This window comes from Gymnodraco acuticeps, unplaced genomic scaffold, assembly GCF_902827175.1.
Source record: "Gymnodraco acuticeps unplaced genomic scaffold, fGymAcu1.1, whole genome shotgun sequence".
In the NCBI taxonomy this organism is placed as follows: Eukaryota; Metazoa; Chordata; class Actinopteri; order Perciformes; family Bathydraconidae; genus Gymnodraco; species Gymnodraco acuticeps.
This window is the reverse complement of record NW_022990590.1, coordinates 5,223,292-5,241,865: the sequence shown is the minus strand read 5'-3', so window position 1 is coordinate 5,241,865 and position 18,574 is coordinate 5,223,292. Positions and strand designations below refer to the sequence as shown.

The 18,574-nt window shown below is 42.9% G+C and overlaps 1 protein-coding gene across 1 annotated transcript; it reads right to left on the bottom strand.

Annotated features, from left to right (window-relative positions):
• Nucleotides 1-5,139: 5,139 nt before the first annotated feature.
• Nucleotides 5,140-16,634, bottom strand: LOC117554187 (calmodulin-1). Its single transcript, XM_034228480.1, has 6 exons — nucleotides 16,465-16,634; nucleotides 11,677-11,707; nucleotides 10,727-10,870; nucleotides 7,337-7,443; nucleotides 6,924-7,059; nucleotides 5,140-6,193 (listed from the first exon to the last, which is right to left on the bottom strand). The coding sequence occupies exons 1-6, from the start codon at nucleotides 16,465-16,467 to the stop codon at nucleotides 6,165-6,167; spliced, it is 450 nt and encodes a 149-aa protein (XP_034084371.1). The 5' UTR covers nucleotides 16,468-16,634; the 3' UTR covers nucleotides 5,140-6,164.
• Between the last annotated feature and the right edge of the window lie 1,940 nt (nucleotides 16,635-18,574).

Below are 18,574 nucleotides of genomic sequence, written 5' to 3'. Positions count from 1 at the left end.
GGACCATTTATTTTAGCGAGATTTGGTCCATTTCTTTAAAAATGTGGACACCTTCAGCTTCACAACCACTAGAAAGAATCACATGCTTGTTTAGCTCACTATAACAACATCCAAAATGCATTAAGCTGGTGCTAATGGACTTAGGGTGTGTGTGTGTGTGTGCGCGTGTGCGTGTGCGTGTGTGCGCGCGTGTTAGAAAGTGCCAGAAGCTTCCCCATATTGATGTTGCTCCTGGCTCAGCTCACCACGTCCACTTCCTTAACTTGCTAAATACTGCTGGACACTAACAAACAAACAGGGCTCCATGTCTGTGCACACATGTCCTGTCTGCACACACACACACATGTAGGATACACACCCTCTCACACAAGGACATACACACTCCTGCTTTATGTCACAGGCCTGTCTCATACGTGTGCCTGTTCTTTCCAGGGGCGCTGATACGTGATACCTCAGCCCAGTCAATCCTTCTCGCATTACTGCCTCCACAGTGTGCTGCTTCATTTACACGTGAAATATTGATGTTCCTAATTTAACCCCCAGGGTGCTCAAGTGTCCCTTCCTTCTTACCAGAGAGGAGGGGAGGCCTTTTCTGGGAGTCTCATCCAAACCACCACCTTTCAGTCTCGGGATTGGTTGACAGGGTGCATTTGGGTTGTGGCTTATTGGTTGGTTGTTGCATTTAACAGCAGTCACAAACCTACCAGCAGAGTCATATAAAAAGTGGGTTTGTCCTTGGGTTGTGGGCCCACCTGTTCTCTGGGTGCATGTGTGAGCTTGTGATTGTAGGGTTGGTATGTACTTTTACTGCAGGGTGGCCAACTTTGGGTACCTGGTTGGAGTGAGATTTTTATATCCTGGGTTTAATTACACATATGCGCAGTTGCGCACTAAATGACAGCTATCGTGTCAGTAGCGGGACCATAGCATATATATATACAATATATACAAATACACAATATTGGACACAGACTATAAAGGGCACAAAGTTTCATTCACTAATGAAAGTCAAACACATGTTTGTTTCCACTGTTTTATTGTGTGCCTGTCGCGATAAACAATTAATTGACTTATCGTACGATAAATAAAAATGAACTCGATAAATTGCCATTTACATGAGGATGTGACTAGCAGTTTGAAAGGATGTACTTGAATTATTATTATATATTATCATTATTTCAGTGGTCTAAAATGGTCAGACGACGGTGCCGACAATATTATCGTTTATTGCAATAATTTCCGGGAAAATGTATCCAACAAAATTAATTATCGTGAGAGGCCTATACATGAAACACACACACACAAACAAATCTACAGACTTACTCCAAACTGCCAAATATATTAATTAACACACTCTCACTCTCATATACTCTTTGACTCTATTTTGGCCTAGTGCAGGGGTCGGCAACCCGCGGCCCTTTAAGCCCTCTGCTCTGGCTCCCTTGAGCTTAGACAAAAATAAGAAGGAAATAAAATAAAAGTATTTGTAGGACTATTTATATTTTGTTGCATGGTTGAAAATGTTTCGTATCTTGTATTTTGAGGTGATACTGTGACACATAAATAAAAAACAAAACGGTTTTAATTAGGTCAACTAAAATATGCGTCACATCCTGCTACGGTCCCGCACGAGCGCCTTTTCTTGGAGGCGAATAACCTGACCCCCGGCTCGATGAGCGAACTATGGATAAATCAAAGAAAAGTACCGGAGGAACACAGGATTTAATTCTGTGTGGACAGAGTTATCTGCTTTCACAGCAAACGATGCTGGTTTACCGGTATGTTTGATATGTAGAGAGAAGTGGTCAAAGGTGCTGCAGCCTTTACGTATCGAGGAACAACAAGGGAGAGGAAGACAGCTGACGATCTTCAGTCATAATTCAATGGGGTATGTAATTTATTTCAGAAAACACTTTTTGTTATATTCCATGGAATGCTCTTAACGTCCCGATAGCAATGAATATATTAAATGCTTTGACAATAAATACATACAAAAATTAATCTCTGGAAGCCGTAGCGCTGTAAAAAGCACGACCAATCATCTGAGCCGGCCTGGCTAAAATAACTGGATGGCCTAACTGCCTGTCAGCCTTCCATCTGTGCACAAACTTATCTCGTGCCCTCATTGGTCATGTGCGCGTTCGTGTGTGTTGGAGGAGGGACTCTGTAAGAAAGCCAGAAGGAAGAGGCATATTTTTTCCGGTGTGTACGTTCAAATTCTAGCGCACTCGAGCTGGTTTCTCCATTCTTACCTACCCTACCTTTAACTCTTTTTAGGGTGCAGCTATATGTTTTATTTATTTCAAAGTGGGCCCATTTTAATAATATTGTTTTCCCCTTCAAATGTGCAGAGGACTCCCCAAGTGCTGTGTTTAATTTATTTTAAAGTAGGCCTGTGTATTATTTTTAATTCTCCTTATAAGAGTTATTTGTTTCTTATTAGAGGTTAACAGTTTTATATCATGTAATAAATAGCCTAATAAATGCAAAAAAACTAGTTTTTGTCTGATATAACAATAAAAAACTATGAAATATGTTTTGCGGTTCCAGACAAAAAAATGTTTTGGAAAAAGGAGCAAAATGGCTCTTTTGGTCAAAAAGGTTGCAGACCCCTGTCCTAGTGGAACAATACGCAGCAGACTTTTACTTTATCATTTCTACTGGATCTTAGATCATCTACGCATGCGCAATACAGGTCGGGGATTGACCAACCGGCTCCCGCTGCTCTGCTGTCTGTTAACGTTGTAAGAGTGGTGGGGGCGGGGAGGGAGTGGATCGAAAGCTTGAGCAGCTGTCAACTCAACATTGTAAATAACCAACCAAAAACGATCGCCGGTTCATCTTGTTTTTGGCGTGAGAATAGTTTGGGCAGCGTGAGATTGAGAGTGAAAGCGTGTGTCACACGCCAGATGCGTGAGAGTTGGCAACCCTGTTTTAATGTAGGCCTATGCCTACTGTATGCCTGTCAGAACATGCATAATTTGAATAAGTAATGGCTGTAGTTGTTGGGTGAACTCCATGATGTCCTTCAGAAGCTTAGATAGTACTCTGCCATGCAATGCATATTCAAATTAATATGTAGTGAAACTAACATGTTAAACGTACATGTTAAACATGACGTAAAAATCATTCTTCTTTTTCTAGATTTTAATTTAGTTGTAGAAATGTATATTTGTAAAGCCGCTATTACTTAGAGGTGTCACATGTGCCCATCTCATCATTTTCACATTAGCCGAGCCCCCTGCCTCCCTTGGCAGGGCTCAACAGAAACCACATTGTGACCAGCTAGCTAGCCCTTCTTAGCGATAGCAAGTTCAACAGTATTAACTAATTCCAACTAAACCAACTAGCTGCTGCTCAAAATAACCCAGTTCAAAGACAGGAAATGCTGCTTGTATTTAGTTTAACAGGCGCACAGCTGCCATCAAATGAACTAGCTAACTAGTTAAGTTGTGAGCTTCTTTTTAGCAACAAATTGAAGAGGCTGTGTTGACAGTTGGAGCTAACTGAAAAATTAAACTACTGTTGTGATTCTAACGACTTAATTACATACAAAGACACACCCTTTTGTGAAGAGAAAAAAGGCAGTTTTTATTGTTGTATGATGGTTAGCTATCTCGTTTTGGTACACAAGCCAACTAGCTAGCTAGCTGGCTAAAAAGCTCTGGCTCTCAGCTGATCGCTGGCCAAGATAAACATTCAAATGTTTTTTTTTATTTGCACATAAAAAATGTCACATTTAGTAGTGTAGTAGTCATAGTGTAGTGCCAATTCAGTGGCTGTTTAAATGTGTCTTTTATTTGTTTCCTGTTAAATTAGGAAATGAAAAGCAACGTGAAGCAAAAAAGTATACAACAAAATCACTTTTGTTCGAATAATTAACTGAATTAATTTGCAACATATTGATTAATTTGTACATCTCACTTTATTTATTCATAGGACTGTTTATTTAATTATGTCTTAAATGTTAAACACATTAGGGATAAAAAAAAGAGCTCTGCTATTTTCCCTCCTATGTTCATTTCCAGGTTTGACCACCTGCCTAGTTGAGGTAGCTTAGAACAGCAGAGCTTCAGGGCCAGCTGTCAATCAACTTCACAACTGCTCCTATTGGCTCTTCTGGTGCTGCAGGGAGGGGCGAGGAAAGCTGAGTGCATTAGTTTCAGAAATAAAAGGGCTGTAATTAGAAGATGAGAAACATACTTCCCAGTTACTGGCAGCATTTGGGCAGGGCTTCCCCTCCTGCTTATCACATTTTCCTCCACTGAACCTCGGTTTATCTGATTAATAATAAGGCAAGGCTCATTCCACAGTTGGTAAATGGCATCAAATTTAAAACAGATCAAAAATAATGAGTGTATGAGGAATACAGTGTGTTTAGTGTTTTTCCCTGAAAGCAGAAACCCACCCTATCTCTGTGTTAAAAGGATAAGGTGTGTACTGTATGCTTATGTTTAGAGCTCTGATTAGGGGAAGTGCTTCCTTCCACGCTGTAGGTGGGCGGAGAGCTTTCTCAGGCTATCTTTGCTCCTTTCTAAACATGGTCAAATTACAGTCCAAATATAGTAAACTTGACTTTTTAAGACATGAAGGTAGTGCAGTGTCATGGCAGAGACCTTGCTGTGCTCTACTCTGTGTGTCGTTTAAAAAGTGCATACGGCAGTAGCATTGTGGCCTGGTTTGCCTTACTAGGACAAGCCGACATGGAGACATCAGCAGAAGCAGGAGGGTTTATTCAAACTCCCACTTGCCTTTTAAAAAATAAAAAAAAACATCCCAGTTACAGCATGTTCCTGTTGCCTAGCAACCCGCTGGGACTTGAGAGAAGAGAAGCGTCATAGATGTGTTTGTATATTCACTGCTGAGCGCGAGAGCAAACACTCTGCTGCCTCTCCCTCCCCCTGTGTGTGAGCAGCTCACTCTCTCCACAACCGCACTGCCATGTAATGGAGCACAGAATTACACACCGCAAGTCCTCTTCTGCTAAACATCACCCAATGACACTGCACATGGTGGAGAGGACTAGGCTAGTAATCCTCTATTATTGACACATTTCTCCAGTTGGTAAAACACAAGACAATTGTTACAATAGCGATAATTTGTACAGATCATGCATAAGAGAAATGACATAAGACGTGATAAAGTTCATGGTCTTTTATTTGAAAAAAAAAAATAAAGACTAGCATGTACAACTTGGAATGAATGTAAACTGAACTCAGACGAACAGTTGCGAAGAGCGGTGCGCTGACACTCGGAACAGCATGCACTGCGAACACAGTACACCCATCACTATGCTCTTGTCTGAGTCGAGAAACAGAAGAAGAAAAAAGAAAAGTGAAGGCCAGTGATTCTCTCTTGCAAGAAACAGACGCTCCATCTCAGCGAAAGAAAAAGAAACAGAAAGCTCACCGTAAGACTCTTTAAGTCCCCCCTCGTTTAAGAAGGGCGGGACGCACAACTACTAAGATGGCCGTCCAAATAACATAACAAAAACAAAAGAACATGCCAAACATTTGAAAATGTATTTTTTGTACATTGTTTTTTTCTCTTTATCTAGCATACAATTAAGTCCCATTCCACTTTAACGCTTGAGTTAGAACCTGGTAAACTCTCATCTTAACAGTACAGGGTTCCTCTCCAAATACAAAAAAACTGTACCAAACCAACAAGAGGACAGCTTATAGTGGAATCAGCACGCTCTGGTAGCCCGGAGGAGGGATGGGGGGGCGGGGGTTAGTGCTCCGGTCTCAAGCTGCATGCATGAAGAACAGAAAACAGAGAGAGAAAGAAGAGATGGCCAGCCCAGACATTTACCACTATGGAACTGGAAGTAGTTCGCCAAGTGCTTTTGTTTTAGTCTGAAGGTCGTAGTTACAGGGTTCCTTGATATTATTATTTTACTTGTTAAGTACTGATGCTAAACTGATCTCCAGGGGGGAGGGGACAGGATCACTAACCATCATTTTCATGCAGATATTTTTTGTATATTTTTATATTTTCCTGTGTGGACAGAAGGATATTTTATTTCAACATTCAATTATTTTCTATACAGAAACAGTATGAATAAATGAACATTTTTTTTCCAAGAGGTAAGTAAAACATTTTGATTTTTTTTTTCCTTTTTTTTTTTCTTCTAAGAGGGGACAGGACGGGGCGGGCAAGCTTCACTTTGCAGTCATCATCTGTACAAACTCTGCAGAGAGAGAGAAAGAGAGAAGACAAAAGACAATGAGGACATTGGGTTTAAGGCTTTGGCACAGCCCGTTGCCAGTAAGAGCACTCACCTGCTAAATTATTAAATGCTTTATTAATTTTTTTGTCAACTTAGGCAGGTTCAGAACACACATCCTAATTAGTGTCCCCTTTCCAAACGGCTTCCATGTTCATCTCATTAAACCCGGTTGATTCAAAAGCTTACAGTTTCGTAGAGCATGCACGCCGCACATATAAAATAAATAAATAAGAGAAGGCTTTCATTGTCTGACTACTTATTCTGTCTGCGGTACAATGGGAGTATAGAAGTGGGGCACTTTTCAGACAAAACTTATGGACTGTTCATAATATATCAACAGCCTTCTAGAAAATGAGCGCAGTCTCTCGTGTAATGTGCCAAGGGAGCGAAAGTAGGGGGAAGGGAGAAGGCAACAAGAGAAGAAAGAGTGAAAAGGCTCCTAGCACACTGATGATAATTCAGAAGGATGGCTTTCTCCCATCTCATCAGGCTCCATCTATAGCCCCTATCTAATAACTGATATTATGTGTGGCTGGTTTGTCTCGCAGGCGCCCTCAGAGAAATACACAGCTTGGAAAATGAAGAGCTCTGGTCCCCCTGTTTAATAAAAGCTTACACTGTGGCCTAGAAACTAAAGCTATTTGTGCACCGTGACACTTTACTTTGTTTTTTACGACTGTCTTCAATTTACCTTCATAGTTGACCTGTCCGTCTCCATCGATGTCTGCTTCTCTGATCATCTCGTCCACCTCCTCGTCCGTTAGCTTCTCCCCCAGGTTCGTCATGACGTGACGGAGCTCTGCGGCGCTGATATAGCCGTTTCCATCCTGGAAACATGCGGCATGGGATTACATTTGTGAAACCAAAAATCCTATCTGACTAATTTCCACCGGGGTGAGAAATGAGGAGACCCTGAGGGCCCTTGGGTGTTAATTGAGCAGGATGTTGGAAACGGATTACTTGGGTAAATCTCTTTATCATAATTACCACATAATTAAATTAACGAGGAAACAAAGCTAAAACTTTACTTTGCAAAGAATGGAAACTATTCACATATATTACATAACAATGTCCCTTTAATATACTCTTATAAGATTTATTTACCTTATCGAATACCCGGAAAGCCTCGCGGATCTCCTCCTCGCTGTCTGTGTCCTTCATTTTTCTGGCCATCATGGTCAGGAACTCGGGGAAGTCGATGGTTCCATTACCTGCAGTGGGTGACCAATGAGGCACATTTAATCAGCAAAAATGGCAATTACTTAAAAAGCGAACTCGGATAAGTAGAGATAATGTGACCCGGCATTTAGCTGATGAAAAGCAACCAAGTGAAAAATATTCCGAGAGGATTTAGTGCTCATTAATTACTCCGGTCCTCTTTTTTCTTGTCGTGTATTTGACACTAGTGTTTATCGCATTACTATACTGGCCATGAGGGGAGCGGCGCTAAAATAGTTTTCGTATACACCTTCCTTCCTGTGATAAACAGCTACCACAGGCTGAGGGGAGGAGGGAGGGCGGGTGTTCCTCAGGGAAGCCCTTGGAAGATGTTGCTTATGTTATACACAGCTCAGCAGGATTGCAGGGGGGACCCATGGCCAGTCATCCATAATGTAGACGTATAGTTTACAGTGCAGCTTGGCCCTAAGGAGCCTGGATAAATCAAAGGATCTCTCCTGGTGTTCCTGGCTGCAGGGAAAGGGAGCAGGGGAGCTTCTATGCAGATGCACCATCCCATCCTTTTTTGTGTCCCTTTTTTCCTCTAACATTTTGCACTGAGTTGTGGTGGTGCTAATGGCAGCTCGCTGTGCTGGTGGTTGCGTGTGTGTGTGCGACCGGATCAATATCCATGTTACTGTTGTCAAGACGGGATTACCAGGGGATCAGACCCTCCTGACAGAAGAAGGATCTATGAGGAACTCAGCAGCTCACTAACAGCAACCACAGGGAGGGAGGGTGTGGGTAAACCCTGCATGTATGTAGAACTGGAAATGGGAGTGAGTATCTCTGTGAGTATCTCTGTGTATAATAATTAAAATCCGAACAAAAACAATTGTCAGGGGATTGAAGAGAAGGTCAGGGACACCGAGGGCAAAGCACCCGGGAGGATTAGCCCCGGGTGGGACTGATGGGGGCAGAGGGATTGTACGCAGATTAACCAATGGTGGCGCATGCCTCACAGAGCTACATAGAGGCAGAATAAGAGAGCGAGAATGGATGTGGTGTGTGGAACGAGTAAAAAGGGATGCAGTAATGTGATGGGGCAGATGGTGATCTCATAGCCCGGGGGTAACAATCTAAGGACCTGTTATCTAACACACAGAGACAGCCAGCAGCACCGAGGGAACACATGCTGCCACTGGGGGTTGGAGCAGGGGTGGGTGAGGGATTGTCCCAGTCTTGTAAAAAGGGCAGGACTGCAACCATCATCCGGGGGGGGGGGGGATGGAAGCAAGGAGGGATGAAGATAGGGAGGAAAAGAGAGAAAATGGTGGGAGGGAATGAGAGAGAATAAAGCGAGGGAGGGAGTGGGCGGGCGGTAGTGAGGGAGCTGTGAAGAGGAGAGAATATAAGGAGTGAACCGAGTGGGAGATGGGTGCGATTACACATAAGAGGCGCTGACGCAAACTATAGAAGGCTTAGGCATCTCTGCGCACTTGTGCGTGTGGTCATCGCTTTCCCTGCATCACAAAGCCAACTTCCATCCCTGAGATGGGAATGAAGCGCAGGGTTGTGTAACGATGACTTGCTGTGACTAAAGCTAATACTTTTGTCATACACCCATATTTATCTTTTGACACATTTCAGCTCGGTGGGGTCTGTTACATACTGAAATGTGGAAGGCAGTGTATTATTTGAAGCAGCTGTGGTTTTCTGTGGAAGATAAACAGCAGGAATGCCATTCGATACTGTAACCCCAACTGCTCATAAATTACGCCTCGGCTTTTACAATCAAATCACCCGCGAGACTATTTCTTTCAGCGGCTCCCTGTCTGTCTGCCTTCCATCTGCTCATTTTTATTCATTGTAATTCCTTGCCACAGCCTCCTTGTTTGGTAAATAAAGCTGATTTTCAATGGGCCAGCTGACATCCCATGGCTGCCGATTGTTGGTACTGGATGTGCAGAGCGAAGAGAGGCCTTATGTAACCACTTTTATTTTCCATTACTAGCTTCATTGCTGTCTGACCTAGATTGCATCAGCCAAGGGAGGCAGAGGCTGAACAAGGGGATGTTAGTGATGGTGTGTGTGCTCTTGGGTGAAACTTAGGGGGAGGGGGGCTGAGGATGTTGGGAGGGCGTTTCAATAAAAAAGAGGCAGCCAAGTTGCGATGCAATTGATTCCTCCTTTACCTCGAGCACCGCTGAGGTAAAGGTCCACTGACGGCTCACATCCTCGACTCCACAGCCCAAGGACGCTGAGCACGGGAAGTACAGGCCAACTGCTCTGACTCCTCTCTCTTTTTCTCCTGCCTTTTATTCTCTCGATCACTCTCTTATCACAATGCCTTTTGGAGACAGTGGAGGTTAAAGACTCAGTGAAGAATCTGACGCTGACAGCCTTTCTGACACTTAGCCTGCTCCACTCACCAGCAGTGAAAGCATCTCCTGCGCACACATCTCCCTGACTTTGTCAACTCTGATGGAGCTGAACACACAGTGACTAAACTGCTGACAGAGTCACACGTCATCCGAGGATAAAGCTGGCCAGACAGTTGGTGTGGACAGTTGGTAGGAAAGGGGGAGGGAGGTGGGCATCGGCACCGCTGATGTGTTTCTAGATGGGGCTGTAATGGATGCTATTCGTAATCCCTTATGCATTTGTAACAGAGGTTTTATCACAGAAGTCATGCAACATGGAATTAGGGTCCTATTCCACGAAAACGACTGGCATTAATGGGTAAATCGCCCAAAGAACAGTGCCACACGGTATTGAACTAAAACTGTAATCATTTCACTGATTTAAAAATGGGTTTGTTTGCTGGAAAGGTTAAACTTGATAGGAACTGACTCACCTTATAAACCTAAATGTCAAACCATTCCTACAATAGATTTTGTTAAATGTGATTACAGTTATTCATCTTTTTACATTTTACCTCAAATTAAAGCATTATGTATATCCAGTGACAGATTTTCACCTACTTAAATAAATAATGATTCAAAATATCATGCTGTCTTTAAAAAGTCATTTCTGATGATTTAGTCCAATTTTATTTGTATGATTTAGCAGAAAATATGAGTATCAGCACTGTATATCTCTAGGTGTTAAATAATATGAACTACTGAAGCAGTGTGTGACAGTGTGTGTGACAGTGTATGACATCTGACAAGGTAGGTAGTTCTGATTGTTAACCTCTTTTGGACCAGTCAAGAGAAACCTACTAGCATTATTTTCAAATTTGAAGCCTGATATGAATTGATTAAGAATGACTCATGTCAGTAATGAATAACTCCCAACTGTTGGTACATGACTAAATCAAGCATGTTTACTGACCGTCAGCGTCCACCTCGTTGATCATGTCCTGCAGTTCGGCCTCTGTTGGGTTCTGGCCCAGCGACCTCATGACTGTGCCCAGCTCTTTGGTGGTGATGGTGCCGTCGCCATCCTTGTCGAATAAGGAGAAAGCCTCCTTGAACTCTGTGGGGAATGGAGTTAAGAATGAGCCGTTAGATATCCGTTACGCTGCGGTTACAAAATAGGGTTATGTTAGGACGCTGAAGTGGGGTAGAAAAGGTTAATCAGTCCCTTACTAAAAGTGGCCGTGTTGACTAAATCCATGCTTGTTTCTTAACTGACCCAGAGGTAAGGTTGTAAATAAGCTGAGCTCTAAAAACACACAGTCTTATCTCCTACTGTGAAAAACGTAACAATGGTGCATCATTTTGAAAGCTGAGTGAATTTACTGTAGTAACTGTCTGCACCGGCTTGTACAAGCGTGCTTCTAAATATAAATATTTCCATATCCATAAAAAGCCATCAAGGGAGACGCAGGCAATATTGAGCATCAGCCTTGGAGCCTTAGCAGAAGCTAATTAGCCACAGAGGGGGTTTGACTGAGAGGAAACTGTGTAGACTCCAATTTTAGTACAAGGGCCACATCATTTATTTATCAAGAATTTCAAGGTGCCTTAGTGATTGAAACTTCTCATGAGCTCGCCTGGAAAACTGTTCAGTGTGTTTTCCTCCTGACTCATGACATCCTGTAAATGCTTTTTCCGTTTATTTCCCTTTCATTTTGAAAAGCTAATGATCTACCAAGGGAGGGCGGCTGCTTAATTTCATGCTCTCTATATGTGAGGTGGAAGCAATCAGAACAGCTAATGAGATGTATTATCTTGGTCATGTGACAAAGATACTGTATGGAATAAGATAATGTGGATATGTGAAGGCAAGACTTGGGTATGAGGGACAAATCTTAGGAGAACAAATCTTTCTGTTCTTACCTGCGATCTGCTCCTCTGTTAGTTGGTCAGCCTGTGGTAGAAAAAAAAGGGAGAGGGTTACAAACAATGAAGTTTCTCGACAAGGCAGCTATTGCAAATGCTGAACTGTTGCGTCATTACATTCCTCATCGTCCCCACTCAACCACAACCACGTGGCTCGACACTGGTCAGTGTTTAGGGGTCTGCTGGCCTCGGTGTTTGAATCTGACAGGGTTAACCAATGAAAATAACCTAAATGAATTACTAGCCCCATTAGCTAGCAACAAATGCTAGCATTGGAGCGTCAACAAGTTAAGAGTATGCTTCGATGTCACTTTCTTAAATGTATTTTCAAAAATGTTTGTATCTATTCAGACTCAAAACCATTTGTCCCTGTATTATTTTAGAATCTATTGGATTCCACATTGACTCTAGGCAGACGTTGATTTGTTTTAAAACCAAGTCCGATGCTAACTATGAGTTATCAGACTCAGCTAAATTAACCGAAGCCTTATCAAGATGCCTCGTAAAGCTACCACATTAAAGAGTTCCACAATGGAATTGCACAAAATTAAATTTCCGGCTGATGAGTGGCTCTATGGGATTGACTCACACGAAAAGTAGGCTACAGCATGGCGGTTCACCCAAGCTTGGCAGAGGGATGCTGTAATAAAAACGGATGAAGTGTTGTCTCCAGACCAGAATGGACTGTTTAGGCGGGGTTGTTTCGGGACATATCAGCATGGGAGCGTTTTCCACGGTCATGCTGACCAACAGGAAAAACGGCCTGCTGGGTTGGCGCAGATTGGTTCCCCTCCCAGCCTGTTCCCCTTCACTAGCTGGGGCTTTGCGACGGCTGATAGTGACTCACACAAGCTTTAAATGGCTTGCAGGCGAGCATCCACTGCCAGGCCTTTTGCATAGAAGTATCAAGCTTCTTTGTGAAGCTGTTTTCAGACCCTCAGCAGTAAAGTTTGAATACAAAGCTTGAGGGGCAAATAAATCCCACAGGTACCCCTTATATTGTAAAACGACAGTTTCTTTAATTATTATGGTTAGCAGACCACACTTGGCAGCAAAGGAACACACACAGATAAACATTAGCAGTTGCAGATGTGCACATAAGGTCACACACAAACATGTGTGCAGTCCAGCTTAAGGTGCATTTTTCCTCAACACCAACACTTTCCATCCCCATGTTTCCTGTGAGTTAGTCATAGAACCAGTTTGCCTCAAAGAAAATTCATCCATCACATTGGTGTGTTTGAACAAGCAATGCAGCTGTGGATACTGCCAAGAAAACCTTCAATGCCCATGGCTATGGAAATCAGAGCCTTGTAAAATCTATGTTTGGAAGTGAGGGTATTTTATTCTGTAAATCTAGGTAGTAAATCGAATTTCTTGCTCAATTACTGGATTGGGTTGGACTGGATAAGATTTAGCAGATGACACACTGCGAGCTGACCTTTAACATGTCAAAAACAAAAGCCTCTGCTGAAGGCTAACGTAGCAGCAGCCAAAGGATGGATTGATCCAGCACAGCGAGGGTTTTCACGGATAACATCAGTGGCGCTCATACAATTAGCTGACATGATTCAATGCTTTTCTTCTCCCTCAATTCACCCTTTTCCTTTCTCCATTTCCACCGTGAGAATCGGGAAAATGTCAAGAGACAAAGCCGTTCTCCCGATGCTAAAATGCCACCCAGCTCGACCAATATTCTCATCCTCGTCTGTGTTTTGTGTTGCCTCTATCTTTTGTACATTTCTCAATCTTCTTCTGTTGATATCTCCATTCCTATCTTCCCCTTAGTCATCCTCTTTGTCATGCTTTGTCGTTCCTGTTGCCTCTCTCTGTCCCCTGCTGTCTCTCTAAGTGGACTGGGTGTGGGGTTTGGTGACTCAGTGCTATGGATCCTCCCCTGGCTTAGGCCCAAGCTGTTGGGGCCTCACGGTGCTGCTGCACCACCAGACCAGCTACCGGCCCATCCCTTCATCTTTCTTCCTACTTTCCCTGGCACTTTGGCCTACACCAACTCCTCCTCTAGACCTTTCCCCTCTGCGTGTTTCTCTCACCAGATATATGACATACTGTGCAGAGGAAACTCCCTGTGATTCACCATCCACACTGTCCTTTGGACATGGCTTTTCACTGCCAGGCTTATGACAGCTTGTAGAGGAACCGGAGTGTGAGTGTTTGGGGATTGTAGGGGACGGGGGGACGGGGGGGGCACTGCTGGCAGCAGTTTGCTGGCACGAGTGGGTCAACCGCTCGCACTGTTGCCCGGGAAGCCGGCCCCAGCAATTCGCTCCAAACAGAACTGTGGGAGGCAGTGAGAAATATATGGTGCTCTCAGTTGATACCCTTGTATAAACATACTGCATGGTTCACTGTTCACACTGGTTTCATTTGATAGGTGGTGAAAAAGGGTGTAAGAGAACGCTAATCTTCTTCCTAATAACCCTGTTGTCGGCGCTGTAGATAGTTTTCAAATTGCTCATTTTATGAACTCATGAGCCAGAATGTTGTAGATGTTCTTCTATTTCCTTTACCCACTTAGTCATTATATCCACATTACTGATGATTTTTTTAAATCTCATTGTGTAAATATTTTTGTGAAAGCGCCAATGGTTAATCGACATTATCGCCAAATCGATAAAAAGGTTGTGATATTACATGTTTCCCATATTGCCAAGCCCTATAATAATCTTTCCCTTTTAGATTCCAGATACATAAATCCCGATATAGGTTCTTTATAGTCACCAAGCAAAAGATGCACAACCGGCTGTCACCATGACAGAGGGTGTGACACACACAAACACACAATAGCACACACACGCTTCCATTCATTCTAACACAAAGAGTTAGTGTGGGACGCACACTTCCTTTCTATTTCTATAGCAGCACTGAGCTCGACATAGCCCTGAACGCCTCTTGTCTTTGAGGCTGGACAAAAGACAATGAGGCCTCGGGGCCCGGGCTGTGTCTGGAGGGGAGGAGGGGAGGCGAAAAGATGGGTGTAAACAACACCAGCCTCCCCACACCCTGCGGACAAGGCCGGTCCACCATATGGCCTGATGGGGGTGGGTGGCTGGATACCCCTCCGCACCACAGACAGCACTTTATCGCTCAGAGACACTGGGCACATGGGGCATGGCTAGGTGTTTCCGTCAAGCATATTCATTATTCATTGCAGCGGATTGGATGTCCTTCAAGTTACTAAACATGCATCAGCAAACAACAGTGTAACAGGAATGTGATAGGTTCCTAGCAAGGTCCGAATACTTATTCGATACTTCCACCTCAATGGGGGAGACTGTTTCCACTTCAATGGCCATATTGTTGCAGACAGGGGGCTTACGCGTGTGGATTAAACTTTTCAGAGATGCTGATACGCAGACTAACTCCACAACAATCACGCTTTACACTCCAATTACTGTGCCGCGTTGCAACGTGAAACTGTATCGCAGCTCGATGCCATATATGGGATATTTGATCACAGTAGAGGGGGGGAAATAGTTGTACAGTTTCTTGACTCCCTTGGGCCATTAATGATCTATCAGGCTTGATAATCAATGGGTTGAAGGCCTCTTTTACACGTGCAGATTTTCTTCTCATGTGACGTAGCTCTGTTCCATTAGCTGCTTGCAGATGTCAGTGTTGGTGTGAAAGTGTGCCTCAATCATCTGGTGAAATGTGTTAGAATTTTGTGGTGCACATTTTGCAAGTCACTGAGGCCTATTGAAACATTGCGGTTTCTCTTGACTTCCTGCTGAAATAGTTACCTTTTAAAAATTGACTAACTTCCCAGCTGTTGATGTTTTGTGGTGGCAAGTGCCAGAAAGAGCTTCTCGGACAACTCGCCTACATTTGCATAACATCGACATTTGCAAAGAGGAAACCAAATCAGGCGACATAACACAGATAGAAAACCAAGCCCAAGATAAACCCCTCAGAGGCTGCAGTGAAGGCGGAACTGCGTCCCATATCGTTTTATTAGTACACTTTAATGGCCACGCGTAACATTGCAATTATGGTCAGTTTCCGTTGCGGAACACTGACAAGATACAACAGTGCCATTCCCCTATCACCGCACGGCTCAGCTCGAGATCCAAGATGGTGCAACATAGAAAAAGAGGAAGCCAAACGCAGCATGCTCAGTTTTTTTCATGACGAGAGGAGGCGTCAGTTGCGGGTTCACCGTGTTCAGCCGGCGGAAACAGAATAAAACATGGATATCTCTCGAACATACGTCTTGAGATGTGTCGGCTTTGATGTGAAAATGTCAGCGCGTGGCTCTAATAACGTTAGGTAGGCTTCCCAACACGCTCGTGCTACTAAGTCGGAGTGTTAAATGCACCCTAATGCCTTTATGACTGCAGAATTACGCTGTAATGACCCAGAATAGCTTACTACAAAATGCAATCCAACAATTAATTCGAGCTGCACCATGCAGCCGTGAAGCAGCTTCTTGGCCCGACCAACCAAATACAATAATGCTGTATGAATTGCGCAGTTATGAGGAAATACTGTCCCGTTAATGAAGGTGAACATCATTTCACGCATATATCACTAAAAACGAAGCAAGTAAGACTATAATATTGCGTCACATTATCCCAATGCAATGGCTAAAAAACATCAAATGCAGTTTACGGGTGTTTTCCGTCTCTTCTACGCATACACATCGCTTGTAAGCGGAATCAATGAGTGAATAGCGAATGAAAAGACAGACCAAGTTTACACTTGTAGTAAGTAAGTATGCTATTAAAACACATTTTCTCTCTGCACACAATGAATGACAATACATACCATGTCGGATGGGTTGTGTGCTTGTTGGTCTGTGGAGGCAGAGTGTGGTCGTTCCTTAGATGGAGTTCCACTGGCGGGTTAGGAAGTGTATATTGGCCGTGGCCAGAATGGGGATTGCCTGTGTATCCCTCCGCCACACTAGCACTGATCACTCACTTCCTTGTTTCAACTCAGGGTTGCTGCAGCGGCGCAGGCCTCCAGCAGGAGACATGCCAATCACCGGGCTAAAAAACGCCTGCAGTGCACGGAGTGCACCCGTACACTCATGTTACTACTTCATGTAGTCGATATTTGGTTAATTATGGCTAAAGTCATCACAAGGCCTTTTTCAATATCGATAATGCATAAAAATACACCAAACACATAGTAGCCTACAAATTGATATCAAACATATTATGTAATAATGTCTTTTTTAGGTTAAGTTGTATTGCTTAGTTTACCACTGGCCTCCATCTGAGAGACAGTGCCATAGTTGTTTGAGAATAAGGTCCTTTAAAGATAGCATTAATGTTTGTTTCGATTTCACTTTTATACAAATGCATATTTGCTCTACTTAATCACCAACTGGAGGCCATTTTCTGGCTTTTTTTATCAGCTTTTCTGTGTTTTGTGCACTATTTGTGTGTGTGTTTTCTAGGCCCCTTGAAGAGTTTTTAGGGCCAGTTAGATTCAGTAGAATGAAGCTGCAAAATGAAGTTAAGACCAAATACTTATTGTGGTATTCTGGTTTTAGATATAAACCAGAATTAACTTTGAGTGGGCAAACAAAATATATTGCTCAATCACTATCTTCATCATCCTATATGTAAATATCCAGAGCATACTAAACATGTTTAGTAACTGGCCTTTTTTCATTGGGATAATCTCTTTCATGGCTAAATAAATCAAAACCAATATGTTACAAATGTGAAAGATGGTGCACTTTTGGCAACTGATAATATACTTGAGAAAATAAGAATATTGCACAAACTAAAGTTTACATCTGGCAATATCCACCAGAGACTCATTTTACAGTTTATTTGTAATTGTATAGCCATTTGTAGCAAATGTGAACACCGTCCATAATCAAACTCATGGGCTTAAAAAGAAAACGCAGACTGTGCCTTTAAATTGGAGCCTATACATTTTAGAATTCTCAACTTCACTGAATATAATTAACACAAATAATATCAAATCTCCAAATGTGCATTAACTACAATGCATTCACCCTATTATTTCAGAAAGAGAGTTAGATTCTCCCAACACGGAGTACTAGTTTTCATCCGCGGAAGGATATCTCTAGTGTAGGAAGCAGCCCGGCTGACACTGGAGAGTCTGCTCTGCCGTTGTGTGATGTCATTTCTGATTGGCCGCTGCAGACCTGCAATATTATACTCCATGTGTCGGCCGCATCGATTGGCTACACGGGACCTGCATTGCACCAGGCAGTGGCACTTGATGAAAATGTAATAAATATAAATAAAGGAAACTTAAAAACCGTCCAACTATTCAACGCCGTGTTCACAACGCTTTATAAATGTGTGACATTATTTTTAATTTATTTGATCGAGACGGGTGGAAAATGCGACAGCTTTTCATTGGTGAGGGGTGAATGTTTGATAGTCTCGATATGGGAAGTGCGCAGATTTACTATTGGCTACTACAAAGTGTGCAGGCCTACGTGGAATTAACAATGAAGCACGGCGCCTACTTATTTGAGCGGTAGGTAGATACACAACCGGTGGTTTGTTGCATTTGTATGTCGAAAACGAGCAGTCGTGTCATTTACTAAGGATATATATCGGCCTCTACAATGAAAGGTATTTGAATTCGGTTGGTAGAATGACGACGCAGAATTTGGCGAAGCAGATATCATCGCTGTGTTGTCATAATGTACACACATACTGAATAAATCCTCCAGCCTGTGTGAGTGTGTGCAGTCAGTGTATCTGACACAAGCACCACCCAGTGGACAAAGTGTGATAACACACACAATGTATACATAGCCTACTAGTGGTTAGTAACTGTCATTTGATGGCTCCATTCATAGCTTTGTTTCTGTTTTGATTCATAGGATAGAAGACATTCAGACTTAACTAACATTATAAACAGATGTATGTGACATCCTCAC

What these genes read in the sequence shown, in the direction of transcription:
- LOC117554187 (XM_034228480.1), bottom strand. An exon ending in CAACGAGGTGGACGCTGACG is followed by an intron (nt 7,444 to 10,726) that starts GTCAGTAAACAT and finishes CACCCACTGCAG; the next exon opens with GTAATGGAACCATCGACTTC. An exon ending in CGGACAGGTCAACTATGAAG is followed by an intron (nt 6,194 to 6,923) that starts GTAAATTGAAGA and finishes CTCTCTCTGCAG; the next exon opens with AGTTTGTACAGATGATGACT.